The sequence below is a fragment of the Myiozetetes cayanensis genome, unplaced genomic scaffold, assembly GCF_022539395.1.
Source record: "Myiozetetes cayanensis isolate MyiCay16 unplaced genomic scaffold, myiCay2020 scf10, whole genome shotgun sequence".
NCBI classification, from domain to species: Eukaryota; Metazoa; Chordata; class Aves; order Passeriformes; family Tyrannidae; genus Myiozetetes; species Myiozetetes cayanensis.
The window spans coordinates 20,951,188-20,969,582 of record NW_026086605.1 but is presented as its reverse complement, the minus strand read 5'-3'; the positions used below and the strand labels follow the sequence as shown (position 1 = coordinate 20,969,582).

At 37.4% G+C, this 18,395-nt stretch overlaps 1 protein-coding gene across 13 annotated transcripts in view; it reads left to right on the top strand.

Moving 5' to 3' along the window:
* USP54 (ubiquitin specific peptidase 54) overlaps nucleotides 1-18,395 on the top strand; it is a 95,950-nt gene that overhangs the window by 54,428 nt on the left and 23,127 nt on the right. For all 13 annotated transcript variants that reach the window (XR_007631414.1, XR_007631413.1, XM_050334932.1 and 10 more), the window contains exons 4-11: nucleotides 4,148-4,282; nucleotides 5,404-5,517; nucleotides 5,677-5,759; nucleotides 8,206-8,311; nucleotides 11,317-11,463; nucleotides 12,745-12,894; nucleotides 14,163-14,331; nucleotides 17,458-17,628. Coding sequence is in view for 11 of the 13 variants with exons in the window: in XM_050334932.1 (XP_050190889.1) it covers nucleotides 4,148-4,282; nucleotides 5,404-5,517; nucleotides 5,677-5,759; nucleotides 8,206-8,311; nucleotides 11,317-11,463; nucleotides 12,745-12,894; nucleotides 14,163-14,331; nucleotides 17,458-17,628 (1,075 nt within the window). In the remaining 2 variants the exon portion in view is untranslated. The remainder of the gene's footprint in view (nucleotides 1-4,147; nucleotides 4,283-5,403; nucleotides 5,518-5,676; nucleotides 5,760-8,205; nucleotides 8,312-11,316; nucleotides 11,464-12,744; nucleotides 12,895-14,162; nucleotides 14,332-17,457; nucleotides 17,629-18,395) is intronic.

Below are 18,395 nucleotides of genomic sequence, written 5' to 3'. Positions count from 1 at the left end.
TGGTTTGTTTAATTGGTATGGTTAGTTATACACTGCAGATGTCAGTTTACCCCAAGTAAAGGGAATACTTCTTTCCTAGGGAGGAAATTGATTCCAAACACCGTTAAAAGATAATTGGGAGCAGATTGTATAAATTATGGGGGGATTCACAGATATTGCAACTTTCAAATCTTTAAAATTTAAAAGAAATCCCAAGAACTCATGTCAGTCCCATGAATTACTTCAAAAAATACTTGCTATCTTTAGTCTCTAAACTACTGGAGAAGAACATGGTTTATGGTCATGCATTTGAATTTTAGCATTCTGTAATACTTTCAAGGTTTTCATTTGAAGAGTTGCATGATAAATGTTCCTTGTCTCAAACCTTAGGTTGTTTTCCTTTATTTGATCTTTGATCAATTTGATATTGATCCCCACACTTTTCAAAGTGGAGGACTATTTTGGAAGCCCACTGACTCTTCAAGGCTTTGTTCTGATGTATGTCAGAAGCCCAACTGTGTAGTAGTAGAAAGGACATGAAGCTTCCAGTTAAAAAACTAGGAAAAAGCCTTCTGAATGGTAAAAAACCAAGCGAGCCCCTAAAATAGATTGCATGGCATGGTTAAGGAATTTCCAGGTTTGGATGCATCTGAGAGCAAGCTGGCAAAAGATCAGCTCTGTAATTGGAGTTGATCTTGACTTAGTATGTGGGGAAGGACTGTATGCAACTAGATGAACTTTGGGAATGTATTGGTCTTAAGGAATGCTTGCACATCCTAATTTCATTGTCTCTACTTCCCTTTCCAGACCTTTGAAGACCTGTAGGAAAGGAGATGTGGTGGGAAATAGGCTTCTTTTTTATATATATCTTAGGAATGCATATATATATAGGTATAGATATATATAACACGAAGATAGTCCTTCTGTCTGAAAAATCTCTTGCTCATACTGTTCTCTGTCTTGGCTTGTAGACTTACCACCATGCCAAGAACATGTCCTCAGGGTAGAAATCAAACTACTGCTATTAATACAGTATCAGTAATTTGTTAAGCTAGTTCTTTTTTTGTTTGGCATCCTTGATTTTAGTTACTGAAAACTGGTTAAATGAAACTTTTAACAGTGTCTATTCATATTGTTACCACTGTTAGGAGTATGCTCATTTGTGTTGGAATGTAGCCATTGAGGGAGATCATCAGTGAATACACTGATGGGATTTTCACCATATTCAGTTTCAGTTGAAGAAGTTTTTTAAAGAGAACGAAGTTTGAGTGTTTTGTGTATAGAGTTCTCATTATGCACTTGGAGGAAAGGTGCCATGAGAACTCCTGGGGCAGAATCAGCAGCACTTTCCTGGTCTGCACCCAGCTGGCTTTTTTCATACCTGTATATGGAACAAATGTGTTAGTGATTAACAGTATCACTCAAGGCAAGGCCTTAAATTAAGGAGAGAGATCTGACTTAGATAATTTTAAGTGATGAAACAGCAGGAAATGCCACACCTGTCCATCTAAGGCTGAGAGACAAGACAGACCTGTTCTGAAGGGAAGCAAAGAACCTGTATTGAAAAATAAAGAAGATAAACCCCAATCCCCCCCCTAAAAAACACCAAAATCCCAGAGCAAAACTCAAGGAAAACCAAACTACCCTGTGTTCAAAGTGTTTTTGACTCCATTAGAGGTGCTTTCGGGACTTCCTATGAGCACTGTGTTCCATCATGCTGCAAACTGCACTGTGCAATGACATGATAAGATCTGATCTTTATTAGATTCAAATGCACAATTACTCACTGGTTTTAAGACTTCTTTTTTTTGTAATCTAAATTAAACTATATATGCTATGTCACTACAAATTTGAGGAAACATTCTTCCATATACTATTCAGATCTCTTACTTCCTGATTTTTGTGTTCTTCACAGAGTTCTTTTACATTACTGAATTATTTTTTGTTCCATGGTAAATATACTGTTCCTTTAAAGATGAAATTGAAAGAGAGTATTGGGTTGCTTGCTTGCTTCTCCTTTTACCTAGTTTAGAGCCTGCATTGATTCCCCCTCCCTGGGAGTGCAGAGCCATTTCAGGGCTCTCATTGAAGCAGACCAGGTCCCATCCATCAGTTCCTGGCAGTGAGGTTGTAGACCAGTCGCTAGGCAAGTGTCTTGGTTTCCAGATCTAAGAAGTAAGATTAATGATAACCGGAATAAACACATTTCCAAAGCATAGCCGTGAATGTTTTCAAGTGCTCGGAAATTATTTAATGTAAGGTGCAGAAGCAGGATGGAGTTATGTCTCACTGCCTTTATTTTTTTTTTTGAAGTTCACTGAAATGAGAAAATTCACTAATGAAACATGAAACTTGCTCAGTTATCAGAGTGACAGAAATGGCGATTGAGTTTAAGTGCAAAGACTTCGTAATTCTTTCAGTTTTCATATACATACATAAAAAGGGTAACAGAGGAGAGGTATTGTCTGTAATTCATGAAGTATGAGACTTATTGCCTCACATCATTCTCTTCATTACCACTTTTCTAATGATTATTTGATATTCTAATAAAGGCAATTTTAGAAGGGCTCTGAACTTCAGCACAGTGGGCCTTCACCCAGGAATGAGCACCATGAGGACTACCAAAATAAAAGTAGCAGTAAAGAGAGATGGGCATTTTACATCTGTTTTAGATAATATGTCAACACTATAAATTGTTCCATTCCTACAGGCAGAAATGGCAGGGGCGCAGAGGTTGTGTGCTGGCTGGGCAGTGACAGCTGTGTTTCTGTGCTCTTCCAACTTAAAGCAGACAAAATTGTACCATTTGGCAAACCTTTTCCCAGTTTACTTTCTCATTTCCTTATAAGAAACAAGGAAGAATAGTTAAAGGAGAAAAATATTCAGATTATTTCCAAATAATATAGATCCTAAGTATACTGGGGAGAAGTTTTCTGTAAATAAAGGAGGAAGTGATACATAAATTGTGAATTGCTGCAGATTAGTATAGATTTGAAAGAAAACTAAACAGACAAACCAGTTTGGTTTTCTCCTTGTTTTACTAAGTTTAGAAGGCAGGAAAACCAACTGGTGCCCAATTGAAGGTTATCTATTACCCTTTTTTCCCCTCTTGCAGTAAGAATTGAGGTTTTTCACAGTCTTATGAGAAATTGTAAGGAAAGTTTTATAGGAAAGGACAAGCAGAATTTGGAGATGGACACTGGTGAAGGTTGCCTGTCATATGAAATTAGGTAGAAAGTGGAACAGAGTGGTGTGGAGACAGAGTGGTCCTATATGAAAATAAGGGTAGAAGTTTTTTACTGAACCTGAGGATCTTGCGCACAGAATTCTGTTCCTGTTTTTGTAGGAAGGGCACAGTCAAAGTTAAATAACTTCAGAAGATGTTTTGGATGTTTCACACACAGAAAAGAAATGTGAGCTTTTAGTCAGGGAATATATTGGGAATATATACTGAACTTTCATGGATATAACCTGCACTTTAGACAATAATGTGTCTTTATAGAACTGCTCATCCTTGCAAATGGTTACCCAGGTGATGTGTGAGTAAGTTATGAAAATGCAGGCTTATGGAGCAAGTGAAGAGCTGGCTGTACTTAGGAACTGTTATTCCTATTTGCTTTGTGCCTTTTCCCTCCAGCACGTTGACACAAAAATCATCTAATTGTTACCCACTTGGACTTCAGGAAGGTCAATTCCTTGAAGTGTGCGAGTAGCAAGTTACTGCTGTTTAAGGCCTAAGGTGTTTGGAAAGAATTGCTTAAAAGAGAAAAGAAGGTGGCATGTGTAAGAAGAAAGTTACTGAGCTGAAGTGAGAAAGTTAATTGGAAAAGCAGAAACAGGAATAAAAGTGAGGAACTTTTGGTGTTCATTGTATTTGCTTCAGGGATCAGATTTGGAGGAAGATCCAAGTGGGATTAACAATGAGGGAAATTTACTCCTAAGCTCCCCACCCTCCCTTGGGTATGTGAAAGGGAAGGAAAAATTACACAAAGGTTAATATGATTTCAAAGGAAGAACTTTTAGGATTTTGTCCTGTAGTCCATGTTCAATACAAGTATCTGTGTGTTCCTGGATCAAAGCAAGTTAAATGTTTGCTGTTTGTTTTCAGATAAGTTGAGTCATATTTTGAAAATACAGTAACTTAACTATCTTTTTGGGTTTTCGCTAGGGTATCTTCAACCAATTTCAGTGCAGCAGTGAGAAGGTGCTGCCTTCTGATGCCCTGCGTACTGCTCTTGCAAAGACATTTCAGGATGAGCAGCGCTTCCAGCTGGGCATCATGGATGATGCTGCTGAATGTTTTGTGAGTATAACTGAAGGATGGTTTGGCAGGCACAGATGTGGCCCCGTGCTACACAGTCTTTCCTTCCCCCTGCTCCCCTTTATTCTCTTCCATTCCTTCTTTCCTCATATTGCAACAGGCTTTGGATGTGTGACCTGGAAAAGTCCCTAAGAGATCCGTAAGCTAGTGATTTGGAGATGGAAATACCAGTGTTAACCATTTTTACAGTTACTTTTGCTTGCACTCTCAAGTGTGTCTTAGATATGAATTGTAAAAAAAATTGCACTGCAAGAATGATCCAGGATTCTAGTTTTAAGGTTCACCTCAAAAGGGTGAAAGGACATTTTGTTTGCTAGTTATTCTGAAATCATATTTTCACAGGAAAACTGTTCAAGCCAAATTGTACAAGGTCAGAAATGTTTTGCCTAACAATTAATCTTGACCTGTTTATTTCAGGCCTATAAACCATCCAGACAGCCAAGAGTGATAGTGAAAAGTGTGCTGCTGGAAGAGATGTCAGTAAACTTATGGTACCCACAGGTTAATGTTGGCAACAGTGGGAGGAGAGAAAGTCTCGGGACAAGACCCCCTGAGAACTTTAAAACAGATAGAGTTGTGTGAAATAATGTCTAGCAAATGTTCAGTGCTCTTGTTTCATACAGAGTTTAGTCTACTTTTTCATTTATTAGTTCTCCCCCTTTTTGATAGAATGTAGATTATGTGCCATATTTCAAAGCCCATGTGAAATGTGGAAGTTGATTTGAGTTACTTTGTGTTGATGAGAAGTTATTGTGAATCCAGTGATTTTAAAACTGCAGAGCTGCTCTGCCTGTTACGTTTGGTCAAATCCATTGATGCTTGAGAACTGGACAGACAAATCAGCAGCAGAATGTTCAGCAGTGCTAGTAAATAAAATCCTGACATAATATTTCAAATCAGAAGTGGAGGCCATTTTTTTAGTATCAAAGAAATATAAATTCATTTGGTTTTGAGACAACTTTCACAAACTTGCAAGAGCCTTCTGTTTCTGTAAATAACACTTTAACATTATTGCATCTGATGTTGTCTTGTAATTTATATCTTAACTTTTGCCTGCATTTGAAATTATCTAATACTTTTTTTGCCTTTTCTTCTTTGGCTAGGAAAACCTGTTAATGCGAATTCACTTCCACATTGCAGATGAGACAAAGGAAGATATTTGCACTGCACCACATTGTGTTTCCCACCAGAAGTTTGCAATGACTTTATTTGAACAGGTGAGGTGATAAGTGCTCAATACCAATCACCAGTTCTCAGGTTTCGTATTTACATTCCTAAATCATGCATTGCCCTGGTAAAAAGATATACAAACAGAAGTATTGCTACAGAAATACCTGTTTAATCTCGTCAATGTATTATATTTTCTTCCTTTTTAGTGTGTTTGTACCAGCTGTGGTGCCACCTCTGACCCATTACCTTTCATCCAGATGGTTCATTATATTTCCACAACCTCACTCTGGTGAGTTGAGTTTTTCACAAGGAACTTGTATTTTTTTTTTTTTCCTTTTTTTTTTTTTTCTTTTTTATTCATACTGGTCTTGCAGTTTGACCTTTATGATCACAAGATCAGACATGCAGAACATGATTTGTTCAAAGTTCGTGGAGCTTTGATAACTGTGGTAAAGAACATGAGGATGTAATGAAGCAGAAGACAGCAATTTAGGCATGGATCAGTGTGTCTGCTTGTTTAGGATCCTGAATCTTGGTAAGTCTTTCCCCTGTAGTGGGAAGGATTCATGTACATTCTGAAGGACCTTAATATGTGAGCAGGTGATATAAGAAAACAGATAAAAAATTAAAAATTAAAAAATTATGTTGAAAAGGACCTTTGGACATCTACTCCATCCTCCTGTTCAAAGCAGGGCTGACTTCAAAGCTACATCAGGCTGGTTGAGGGTTTGTGCAGCTGAATTTTGAAAGTGTTTAAAGGACAAAATTTCTATTACTTCTCTAGGCTGCTTGTTCCATTCTTAGGAACTCAATGTGGAGCTTTTATACCTTGTATCCAGTGAGAATTTCCTTTTCTGCATCTTCTATCTCTTGTTCTTTCTCTGTTTGCCTCTGTGAAGAGTCTTGTTTGTGTTCAGTTTGTCGACAGCTTTCTGTAGTGTTGCTCCTCAGGCACTCAGTGCCCAGGCAGCACTGCTCCACTGAGTGTGCTCTGTCCAAGGTGCAAGACTTTGTGTTCTTCTTGACTGAATTTCATGAGGTTCTTGTCACCTCTTTTCTCAAACCTCTGGATGGCAGCACTCCTATCTGGATAGCGACTTCTCCATCCGTTTCAGTGTCATATATGGACTTGGTGTGGGTGTATTTCAATTCATCATCCAGGTTGTTAATGAAAATGTTAAATAGCTTCAACCTCAGTATTAACCCCTGAGGAACACAATTTCTAACTGTTTTGTTGTTTGTTTTGATCCTGTGAGCCTGAAGGTCCAGTTAGGTTTTTCTCTGCGTTGTATTCTACCTGTGCAGTCCACACCTCCGAGTTTGGCCTCAGGAATGCTGTAGATGACTTGGAAACCTTGCTAGAGACCAAATGATATTAACTGTTCTCACCTCCTCAACATAACCCATCACATGATAGAAGATAATCAAGTAGGTCAGACATGGTTTGCCCTTGGTGAATCCATGCTGGCTGCTCTGACTCACCTTCTTGTCCTACATATACTTGATTTCCCAGGGGGTTGATTTGGTCTGTCATTACTTCAGGTGCTGGAGCGAGACTGACCAGCCTGTAGTTCTTCAAATCTTCTTTCTTGGGTGGATATATAGATCCTGTTTTTCCTAGTTATTGGGGAACTGCCCTGGTCTCCATGACCTTTCATGAAAGGAGGTGGTGCACAGAGCAGTAGCTCTGGCTCTACAGCAGATTGTTTGAAATAATGCTAGAGGAGAGGAGTCTTCTTTTAATAGTTAAAATAGTTAAAAGTTGCTTAAATATGATCGAGGCAGGAGAGTTTGTTATTTGGGGTTTTTTCTTGACATTTTTATTGGGGTTAGAACTTAGTTTCTTGTCTGGCATGTGAGACCCGTAGTTACAGAACCTGAAAAAATTGTCATGAAAACTGCTAGTTGCTCTTCTAATGCAGATCTATTAAGAGCTAGCACTTTACCAGTGTAACAGGAATACTGTAAAGCATTCCCACTTGTGGCTGCTGCTTACTGTTCTATTGAATGTTCTATTGCTGTTCTATTCTATGAGCTGTAGTTTTCCACTGAGTTCCAGAAGACAATCTATATCAGAATATTACTTACTAGAAAAATGGGAAAATAATTATGCAAATGGTATTCAGGATTTTATATGAAAAATAATATATGAAATATCACAATAAAAATGGTCATGCATTATTTTAAAAGCACCCATACATGGTAGCATGTTTATTTACCACTGAAACCATTTTAAGCTTAAACATACTTTGAGCACTAGTATTGTGTACATATTACCATCTTTCTTTCAACTTGGACAGTAAGATAAATGTGATACTTTGCTATTTTTTGTTTGCAGTTTTGTGATTAAGGATGTGCTTTACTGTGTTATTTTACTAGGATTGTGGTCATTGAAGGGAAACATTTTGAATTTTAAAATATTTCATTTTGAAATCAAGTATTTTTCAAAACGTTTAAGTTTGCTTTTAAGAAATAAATTTTAAGCTAAACAATGATCTGTTTCTGTTTTGAATTTTACTTGTTTTCTTTTTGCAGTATTATAATGGAAGATGTAATTCATACTTAATGATGGGGTTTTTTTCTGTACTACAGTGTTAAATATAAAAAGTGCTGTGTGTATTTTATGCTTCTTAACTTTTAACAAAATTTAAGTGAAACATGTACTGGCTTAATGTGGGTTTGTGTTTTTATTTTATTGTTAAACTTCTGTTTTCCATGTTTTCTCTGTACTGAAGCAATCAAGCTATTTGTATGCTGGAGAGGCGAGAGAAACCAACTCCAGATATGTTTGGAGAGCTGCTGCAGAACGCCAGCACTATGGGAGACCTGCGGAACTGTCCAGTGAGTATCCTTACTTTGCTTTGGGTGTGAATTCAGTATCTCACAGTTATTCAATGAGGGAAGGGAAAAATTAGGGATGATGGGTGCTTCTTTAACTAGACACGAGTATTGAGAAGAGGAATAGATGTAGTGTTTGGATGGAAACTAAAAGTGAATGTTTCTCAGAGTTAGAAACCACAGGAATAATTGGGAAATGCTTACATTGCTCCCAGGGAATGGCTGTGAAATTCATTCCTGTTCAAACCTGTGTTGCTGCTAGAAGTACCTAGACATGAGTGTTGGTGAGGCCTCCAAGACTAGCATTACATGAAGCTGCAATCATGTTGTTTTCATCCTATGGTGAAAGTTCTTGGATCTTACCTAAAGAAGTGGGAATTACAATGAATTTGGAGGCCACGTCTTGTACAGGAGATTTCTGTATGTTGGCAGTGGTTTTGGTTAACTAGGCTTTTTAGAACAGTGTTCCCACAGTTTGTCCATTTTCTCTAGTGATTATTTCTATTGAGGGCAGTGTACTTCATCTGTAATTAATAACATGACAAAAGTACTTATTTCTTTCAGAATATTTTCAGCAGTACCATGCTAGGGCACAGATAGCAGAACTTTTGTACCAGTCACTGTAATCATGTGTACAAGATGTTGGAGATTTTTGCCTAGATGAACTTTCACTCACCTTCTTTACTACCCTTCAGTTGGAATAAATTGAACTGTTGACCAAACTCCTGTACCTGCAGCATGCAGCCAAAATGTTGGTCAAAGGGAAAGGGAAAAGGGCTTTCACTTCCCACTGCCAGAGATTATCCTGACAGTGAAGGGCTTACAGGCTATACGGTATATCTGCAAGAGCTAATCTAAAGGCAGGAAGCCTGACAAAAAGTCTGAGGGAGTACTGGTTTATTTTTCTGAGTGAGGTTTGGTATCCACAGTGTGGGAGTTACTGACTAGAAGGGATAGGCTGTAGTTGTTGTGAGTGCTGACTGGTGGTTAACTACGTGAAAACCATTACTGCATGTGTCCAGTGAATAGTCACAGGCTGCTATGCTTAAAAATGTTCATTCTGCTAGGCAGTAGAAGTCTGGCCAAATTCAGCTGAATCAAATCTGTGTGCCAATTAAGAAAAATAAAAAATGTTCATATAAATATAAAATGCTTATTTTTTATATGTATCATAAGAGCTGGATTTCCAAAGCAAGAGTTTGATATCTTGTTCTACCTTTTAATTTGAATATGTTCAGATCCAGGAGTTTAGATAAGCATGCAGAAAGAGTTATCAACAAACTTTTTTACATATTGATGAATAGGTAGGGCAGGAAACAGCTGCATAATTGCTGCTTCATGTAATGCTACTGTTAGCAGTGAAGCAGTACAGGCTTTAACAGGAATGGCTTGTGTGCCTGTTCCCTGGGGGCAGTGTTAAGTATTTCCATTTTATACCATCCCCCCTCCCAATTTATAACTGAAACCTTCACTTTTAGTCTCAATTGAAACATTTTTTCTTTTTTCTTTTTTTTTTTTTTTTTTTAATATTGGCAAACAGTGGCTCACTGATTCAAGTAAAAGAAATTAAGATACTGTATTGTCATTTAAAAGATTAGTATTAGTCCAACTATTTAATCACCAGAGCATGGGAAATTTAACAGAAATACATTCTTTGTCAGGACAAACTGTGAAATAATCAGTTGAATAAAATTGGTTACCGATATTTGCTGCCGCTTTCTTTTTATTCTCAAGAAATTTTTCTATTGAGCCTTAGCTAAGGGTGGCCTCAAAGCCATTGCAGGGGAAGCTTTTTATCAGGATGCCGTGTTCCTCCTGTCATGCTGAAAGTGCCTCTGTTAGCGAGCTGAAGCAAAGGAGACAATTGGAGAGTAAAACAGGTTTGTTGTGAGGTGATTCACTTTGAATGACCCTTGCAAAATATGTGTTAATAAGATCACCTTAATATTAAAACATCTTATCCACATTTAAACATCACAGTCTTCTACGTTTTCTTCCTGTTTTTTTTTTTTAAATTTTTCATTTTTGTCTCCCATTGATGATTGGGACTGAAATTCTGTTTAATTTTCTAGATTGCTGTGGGGAGGAGACACTTTGTGATCTCTTCCCTGGTTATGATGTCAGAAATTATTATATCCAGTTATGAAATTGGTCTCTGTAGACAAGAGAGACTATTCTTACCATGAAAATGTTTGGGTTTTTTTTTTCCTGGAATCTTACAGAGGTACCTTTGTGACCTGCCTCAGGGGAAAAGTGCAACTGGACTTTGTCATAGTTTTCATCATATCCCCCCTCCAGTGTCATCCTTCCCTTCCCCCCCTGCCCCCAAAAAAAGATAATGCCCTGGTTAGGAGTGAGGGGAGACTGACCAGTCAATAGACACTGGTAGTTATTTAAAAAGTAAAAAATAGGAAGAGAAAAGGAAATAAGAAAAGCAGAACTCCTATGGGTTAGTAAAGCACCTCTTGATTTTCCAGCTACTCTTATATTTTTATTAGTACTGACCTATTTACCTCATCTAATAATGGAATGCTTGAGGTACCCTGTAGAACCACTCAATTTTAACAGCAAAGCAGCACCGTGAAGGTTTTTCTGACACTGTCATATAAAGCATAGGTCTCTTTAAATGCAATTTTCAATCTGAGATTTTGTTCAAAAGAAAGTGAGCTTTTCCTCCAATTCCCAAGAGTGTTATTAGAATCTTTCATGTATGCTTGCTTATCTTTTTTTAAATAAGCTCGGTTTTGTGCTCTATGTTTTAATCGTTATCAGTAGTATGAGGAAGAATCAGCAGTGTTCACTTTAAAGCTTGTGAATACCAAGTAGCCTTGATAGCAACTCCTCATCTGTGACATGAGTATATTGGACACTGAGCATGTTATATCTGCTGTTTCACCACCACCTCTTTAGAAGCTGCACATCTAAAACTCTCACTTCTTACTGCCTTGCCCTAACACTGTAATAAGATAAGGATTATGTTCAGTGTTTTGTTTTATTTATATCCTCAGAGTAACTGTGGGGAAAAGATACGTATTCGTCGTGTGCTGATGAACTCTCCACAGATCATCACCATCGGTTTGGTTTGGGACTCAGACCACTCTGATCTGGCTGAGGATGTGATTCACAGTCTGGGAACTTGCCTTAAACTGGGAGATGTGAGTTTCCTGTATTTTGGCACTACCTGCAAAGACAGTCTTTCTCATGGTAGTCTGCAGTAGAAAATTGAGAAAAATATAAAGTCTTCACCTTTACTTTTTCAGTGTCCATAAATAGAGGGCAGAACCAAGGATCTGACCTGTCTCTGAATGCCTTAGAAAACCTGTGAACTGTATATTCTTGAGTTTCTGAAGTGTCTGAAAATGTAAAAATATTTTGAAGTGAAAGGAAATTTTGGATCAAGGTTGTGCTGTTTCTATGAAAATATGTATGTGGGCTTTCATTTTGAAGAACAGAAGTTTATTTCTAGTTCTTTTGAAGACAAAATGTAGTTGGTGGTGTCTGGGGTTTTTTTTAACTTTGTCTCCTCTTTTCATTGAAATGCGTGGTCATAACACAAGTTATTTGTAACTGAACAGTCTCTGAGAGATGGTGGCTGGCACTGTGTGATTGAATGACAAACTGAATTAAGTAGGATCTAGAGATTTGTCCCCTGGAGGATTCACTTTTCTGCGTTAGCTGGTGCTTTAGAGTTGAATTACTGGTATACCAAATTGTAGCTGTATCTTATTGTAGCATTGAGATAGCACATAAAATAATATGTATATATGCACAAATATATTAAAAAAAATGCATTGACCAGTGCACAGTATACCAAAATCAGTGTGAACTGGTGTGGTCCTTGCATAATGAAGCAGTAAGGCACAAAAAAATGAGACCTGTGCATTTTTAGATTAATAAAATTCAATTAAATAGAAAAGATTTTTTTTTTGTATCTGCTGAATTCTTTTGACCTACTAATGTCTTCAGTTCATCTTTTATGTGGTGGTGTCATAAATTGGTCCCTGCCTAAGTCAGAATAAATGCCAGCTGTTTACCGTCCAAACTGCTTTGTTTCTACAAAGAGGAATGATGTTCTAAACAGGATTTGATATAATCAGCAAGCATGACACAGAATACAAATTTTTGAAATAGAACCACACTTCAAATCCTGAAAAAGGTATTATATCATTGTAAATGTCTTCAAGTACAGCCACAGACTCCAAGTCTTACTCAATTCATGAGCATCTGCTGAGTTGGTCGGAGTCTGTTTCTGGTCTGTCTCTCCGTGTTTGCTTGAACATTGCTTGATTACTTATTTATTGCCTTGTTTTCTCTGTCTTTTGAAGTAAAAACTGACACCTCTATAGCACTTTGAGGTGTTTTAACATAAAGCAGTATGTAAAATTTGGGCATTTTATTAATTTCTCCTTTCATTTTTCTTACCTCCGTTCTTGAAGCTTTTCTTCAGAGTAACTGATGACAGAGCAAAACACTCAGAGCTGTATTTGGTGGGAATGATCTGTTACTATGGAAAACACTATTCAACCTTCTTCTTCCAAACTAAAATCCGCAAGTGGATGTACTTTGATGATGCTCATGTCAAAGAGGTGAGGAAAAAAATGTTTAGGGAATTAATAAATAATCTGTTAGGGATTTAACTACTTGCGTGTAGATCCATGCTGTTTTCTACAGATTTTGAGAAATTTTTCACTGATTTTCCGCTCAGGATCCATAAATTTTGTTGCTCCTTTTTTCTCAGCAAGGTGAAGTATTCTCAAAAAAAGCATACCAGAAATCTCAGAAACCCTATTCTTAGTTCTGTTCTGTTGCCTGCCAGTCTTGGTTTTATGCTGTTGTTTGTAAACCTACAGTTTGCTTATGCACTCAGCTAACATGCATTTCTTTCCCCTGCTGACAAGCAGTACAGCTATTTAGTGCCTGCTTTTGGACTCTTTGCTGGAGTATCTACGTGCCAGTCTCCCCTAGTGCTTGCTGCCAACCACAAATGTTCTGCTTCTGCTGTTAGTGCTTTTTTTTAACCTTTTCACCAAGCATGAGGTCCTTGACATTAAAGATACCAGTGCTGGGATGTTGGCACGCTGTTACTGTAGCCCATTAGTTTGTTTGGCATTATTTCACACTGCTCTACTTTTTCCCTTCTAGTCATGGAATCACAAAGATGAGAGAGGAAAATTTTCTTCTGTAGTCATGCCAAGCACAGTCTCATAGGGAAAAAACTCCAATGCATTTGTTCAGTCATACTTCTCTGTAAGAAAACTTTGCCAAGGATAGGTAGTGCAGTGCTTTTGTAGAATACACATGTATGGAGCAAATTTGTTGATAGAGATGTTCAGTGTATCAGGTGAAACTTGTATTAGTGTATCAGGAAGATGTTTGAGATGAGTATAACTACATGAATTACTACCTGGCCTGTCAATGCTTGCAGAACTTCTGTAACAGCAGGAATATTCACACAGTGAAGTATTTAGCTTTGACTTAAATTTACTGTTCTGCTGTCTTTTATTGTTCATTTTGTTTGTTAACAAATTCTTTTTGGCTGATGGAAGTTTGAACATCTCAGAGGATGAAAAAGGTTTTTTATGGGGAAAAAAATGAGAGGATTATTTTTGTAGCTGTATTTTTAGCAGGAATTGTCATTTATTTAGACATAAGATGGTGAATACTTGATTTTATTTACGTTTGTTCAAAAGCTATCTTGGTAAGTCAGTGTCAGTGTTGGCTATAGAAAGAGTTAAAGAATGTCAGTGGAAACTGAAAGAATTATGAGGGAGAAAAGAACTTATTATAGAAAATAATGACAGAAAACCTTTCTTGTTCTTTTTTGTTTGTTTGTTTTTTGTTGTTGTTAATTCAGATTGGTCCAAAATGGAAAGATGTTGTGACCAAGTGCATTAAGGGTCACTATCAGCCTTTGCTGCTGCTCTATGCAGATCCAAGAGGAACTCCAGTGTCAACACAAGACTTGCCCCCTCAGGTGGATTTACAGCAATATAGCAGGACTTGCTATGACAGTGAAGACTCGGGTAAGCAGTCTGGGCTGTGTGCTTTGTACCTTTACGCTGCAATGCTGTGTGGGGAAAGTTTCTCTTCTTTTGAGTGTTACCATTAGCAAGAGTCCTTATTGCTTGTCAAAGCTGATCAGGAATTCTGAAGAGGATTTCCAGTGTTTTGTCTTTGAACCTATCTTGGTCCAAGACTCCATTGATTGTTTGGTTAGTAATCTTTTCCAAAAAAGTGTGCAGAAAGGAACTGGGGGAAAAAAAAAAAAAAAAGAGAAGGACCTGGTGTGGATGTAGGGAGGAACAGTAACTGGTGACTTCAATGATTGAGTTTGTAAATTTATCTGCAATTTTAACAGGACAGGAATGCGACTAGAGATGCAAGAACACAAAAAATTAAAGGAAGCTGCAGAGTTAAACTCTGGAGGGAAGTTAAGGAAAAGAAATATTGAGGAAATGTCATAAGTGAGTCCTTTTCTAGGATGGTGAAGGGATGTTGGAAGGGGAAGAAGTACCATTTTTTAAAAATTAGAATCACTGCAGCTAATCTTCAGCCTTTGGTTTGTTTTTTATTCAGATAAAGCAGTTCAAAAATGAATGGATTTGGGGAAACTGAAAGGGAAGGGATTGGCAGACGCTTATGCCCATAGGTCATGTTTACTGCTTCATTTCTCCTGGTCTGTTTTGTGTCAGAAAAGATCTGCAGCTGTAGATAGGTAGCTGCAGAGGTTAGAACTTGTTCTACTCAAGATTCCAGTAGTAGTCGCAACAGGTTGTTAGTTTACTGAAGTTCTAGATGATTTTGGCCATTTAGTCACACTGTTAGGGATTGAGGCCTCATTTAAAGATGAATAAATAAATTCTGAGAAAGATATTTAACTGCAGTATGATAGGATGAAAATAAAACCTGGGTCTATGCTATATTCTAATGAATTTGCAAGATTATAAACATCAAAAAATTGAAACAGAGATATCCTCAATTAGAGATGGGTTTATAAGTTGCCAAAAGCAACAAGGTGAGAGCAAAATCACAACCTTTCTTCCAGGAATTTAGGCCACTTATACAACTTCCCATAATGTTTTATGGTTTTCCTGGCTAATTGCTAGCTTTATGCTTCCTGTTTAGTGAATGAATGCATGAATGAAGAACATCTACTGTGTTCTTATTTATGTGTTGACAATCTACTAGTAATGAAATTAATCTCAAGCACCTCTTAAGATAATACAAATGGAAGCACCAGTAAGATGACCTTAATTTCTCACTTGACAAGATGCCTTGCAATTTACAAACCTGACTTCCTGTTCAAAAAAAACAAAAAAAGAGAGAAGTCTGGAAGAGAGCCTTTAGTGCTTTCTATCAGTTGTGAGCACTTCTGCAAGCTTCAGGTCAATATACACTGTAAATTTACTTTGCTGACCTTCAGGAAATACATAGATAACTCTTCTGCTTGTTGTCTCTGCAGTATCTAATATTGTGTTTTAAAATTACTTCAGGAAGCTGAATACAAAAAAATACATCTATGAAAAGGTGTTTCCTTTCAGATAAAATTCGAGGCTCTAGTGAATAACCTGCTCTTTAATTTCAAAAACATTTGGTGTGTCCTCAGGGCTTACTTCTGCAGTCTGTGGTGTTCAGCATTGATACCAAGTACTTGAGAGAATTTGTGAGATACTGTACATTGAAAGTACCAGACGCGTTCTTACCCTCTATGTTTTCCTGTCAAATTGAAGTGAATTATTTTCTAGGCTTGTTGATAGCCAGACTTTTCTACTTTAATATACCTTTTTCAGAATGGCTTTTTTGTCTCTTAAGTGTAATTACAGCTGCCTTTGAATTCTTTGGTGTTATCAGATGTCCACAGCCCATAATTCATAAACTAAGAGATTGCTTCTTCTTAAGTTGTTGATCACTGTATTGTACCTGAACTTGTGTCAGTGGTATCTGATAAATGTATCTAATCACATCAAGATCTGATACTGCAAATTACAGAGGAAAGATTGTCAGAAGATGCTGGTATGAAATGTTGTGAAGCTGAGTGCAAACAGCTCCACTTAATGTTTATTTCCTGTTGAATAAAGACTTCAGTATAGAAATAGTTTTATAGTTCTCAGTTCCACAGCCCTGATTTCTGTTGCCTACATTCACCCCTCTTTCTATTACTGTCATCTCTGTTAACACCTGTATTCTGTATTTCTTTAGAACAACATTTTTAACCAGTAAGGAGGTGGGGACAAGTTTCTGACTTCTAAAGCTCTAAAGCATCATTAAGTAGGACATCTACTACAGGACTTGTTCTCACCAAAAATGTGAAGTACCCTCAGGCTAATGTTTGCATTTAAACATAAGAATAACTTCCTTCTTTAATTTTTTTCTTCTTTAATTTCTCCACTGAGAAACAAGTATGAAAATAATATCTGGTATATTAAAGAGTATGTACATCACATATGTAAAATGGCCAGCAGTCTTCAAACTGTTCGAGCATTTTACTTTTATGTACTGAAAGTGGTGGTAGAAGGTTGTCTTTTCCTCCTCTTTTAGTGACTTCAGGAATTACTGTACTGAAGTTAAATCGTGATGCTTCATTCTTTACAGTAGGATCAGTGGTGGCTTCTTGAGAAGGAACAGGTTACTTTGCTTTTGATAATACTCCTTCAGTATAAAGTTTTTACTAGATAGGCTTTTGATTCACAATAGGTGAAATGTTAATTATTATAACTTGTGGTAGTCTTGTTATCTTATTAACACTTTGTAGTTGACTAATTTTTTTACTTCCCCTGAAGCAGTGTATTTCATGTTGTAATGGCACTTGACAGTGTTGAAACTGAACAAACGGTATTTTCAGTATGGTACTAATACGTACTTTCAGTCCAATGGATGTAGTTAATTTTACATATTAAAAGGAATTGATAAATTTGGAGTAACCAAAGAGAAAGAAGTGAGGGTTTCAGAAGGACTGACACTCTCTCCTGACTTCAGAAGGAGAGGATCTTTCCCATGAGCTCTGGTGTCCTTCAATCTGAGTTTGTATGCTCAGAATTATGTTTTTCTATTAACTTCTTGTGTAGTTGCCTCTGTTTTCTCTTTTTAGCCTTTTTTGACTTCTATAAGAGCCGAAAAATACTGAAATTTGACATTGTTTCCTTCCCCAGGGAGAGAACCTTCCATCTCGAGTGATACCAGGACAGATTCCTCTACAGACAGCTATCCTTATAAGCAGGCACACCATGAATCTGTGGTCAGTCACTTCTCCTCTGACTCCCAGGGGACAGTCATCTACAATGTGGAGAATGATGCAGCTTCACAAAGCAGCAGGGACACAGGTAGCAGATGCCATTACATCTCTGTGATCATTGTCATTAGATGAATGCAGTGGATTCCAGTGGAAAAAAATAAATATATATACTACCTGTAACAGAATAATGAACAGTGTTTAGTCTTCTAAATGGTTTTGATATTTGTAACGAACTCTTGGCATTCACCAAAAAAAGCACATGATTTAAAGGTTTTGTTGGCTTTTGTAGACTTGTATCTAGCCAGACAGGCCTTCACAGGTGTGTTTTTCTGTTATCCACAATACTATCTGCTCTCTTTGTTACATAATTCTGTGAACTGGAGTCTGTACAGTGCAATTGTAGGGTTTGGTATGGGTATTGTAGGGTATTGTTGTGTGTCCTACTTATCTGAGGGCAGTTACTTCATTTCAGGAGTTGCAGCTATCTGGGAAAGGCTCTTTCATTACCAGAATCTCTCATGCTTGGGCACTAAGGACTTTGTGTGTAAGTGGGTGTTGGTAGTATTTACTGCACTAGGGAGGAGCATAAGATAATTTCCTGCCTGTGCCATGGAAGCAAAGTTGGAATAAGCAATGAGAAGACAATCTGTGTATATGTTCCTTTGGGCAGCTGAACAGTTTGCCTGAACACTCTTTAGTTGAAAACAGGTTAACTGGAAGTCTGAAGGCTTAGATCTCCTCTATTATTCATGGCCAGTGACCCTAGTCAGCCTGTTTCTGCATACAGTAGCTTCTAACACCACTTCTGAAAACGCAGTGCATAAGTTAAGGTCAGACTTCTAGCGTGAGAAACAG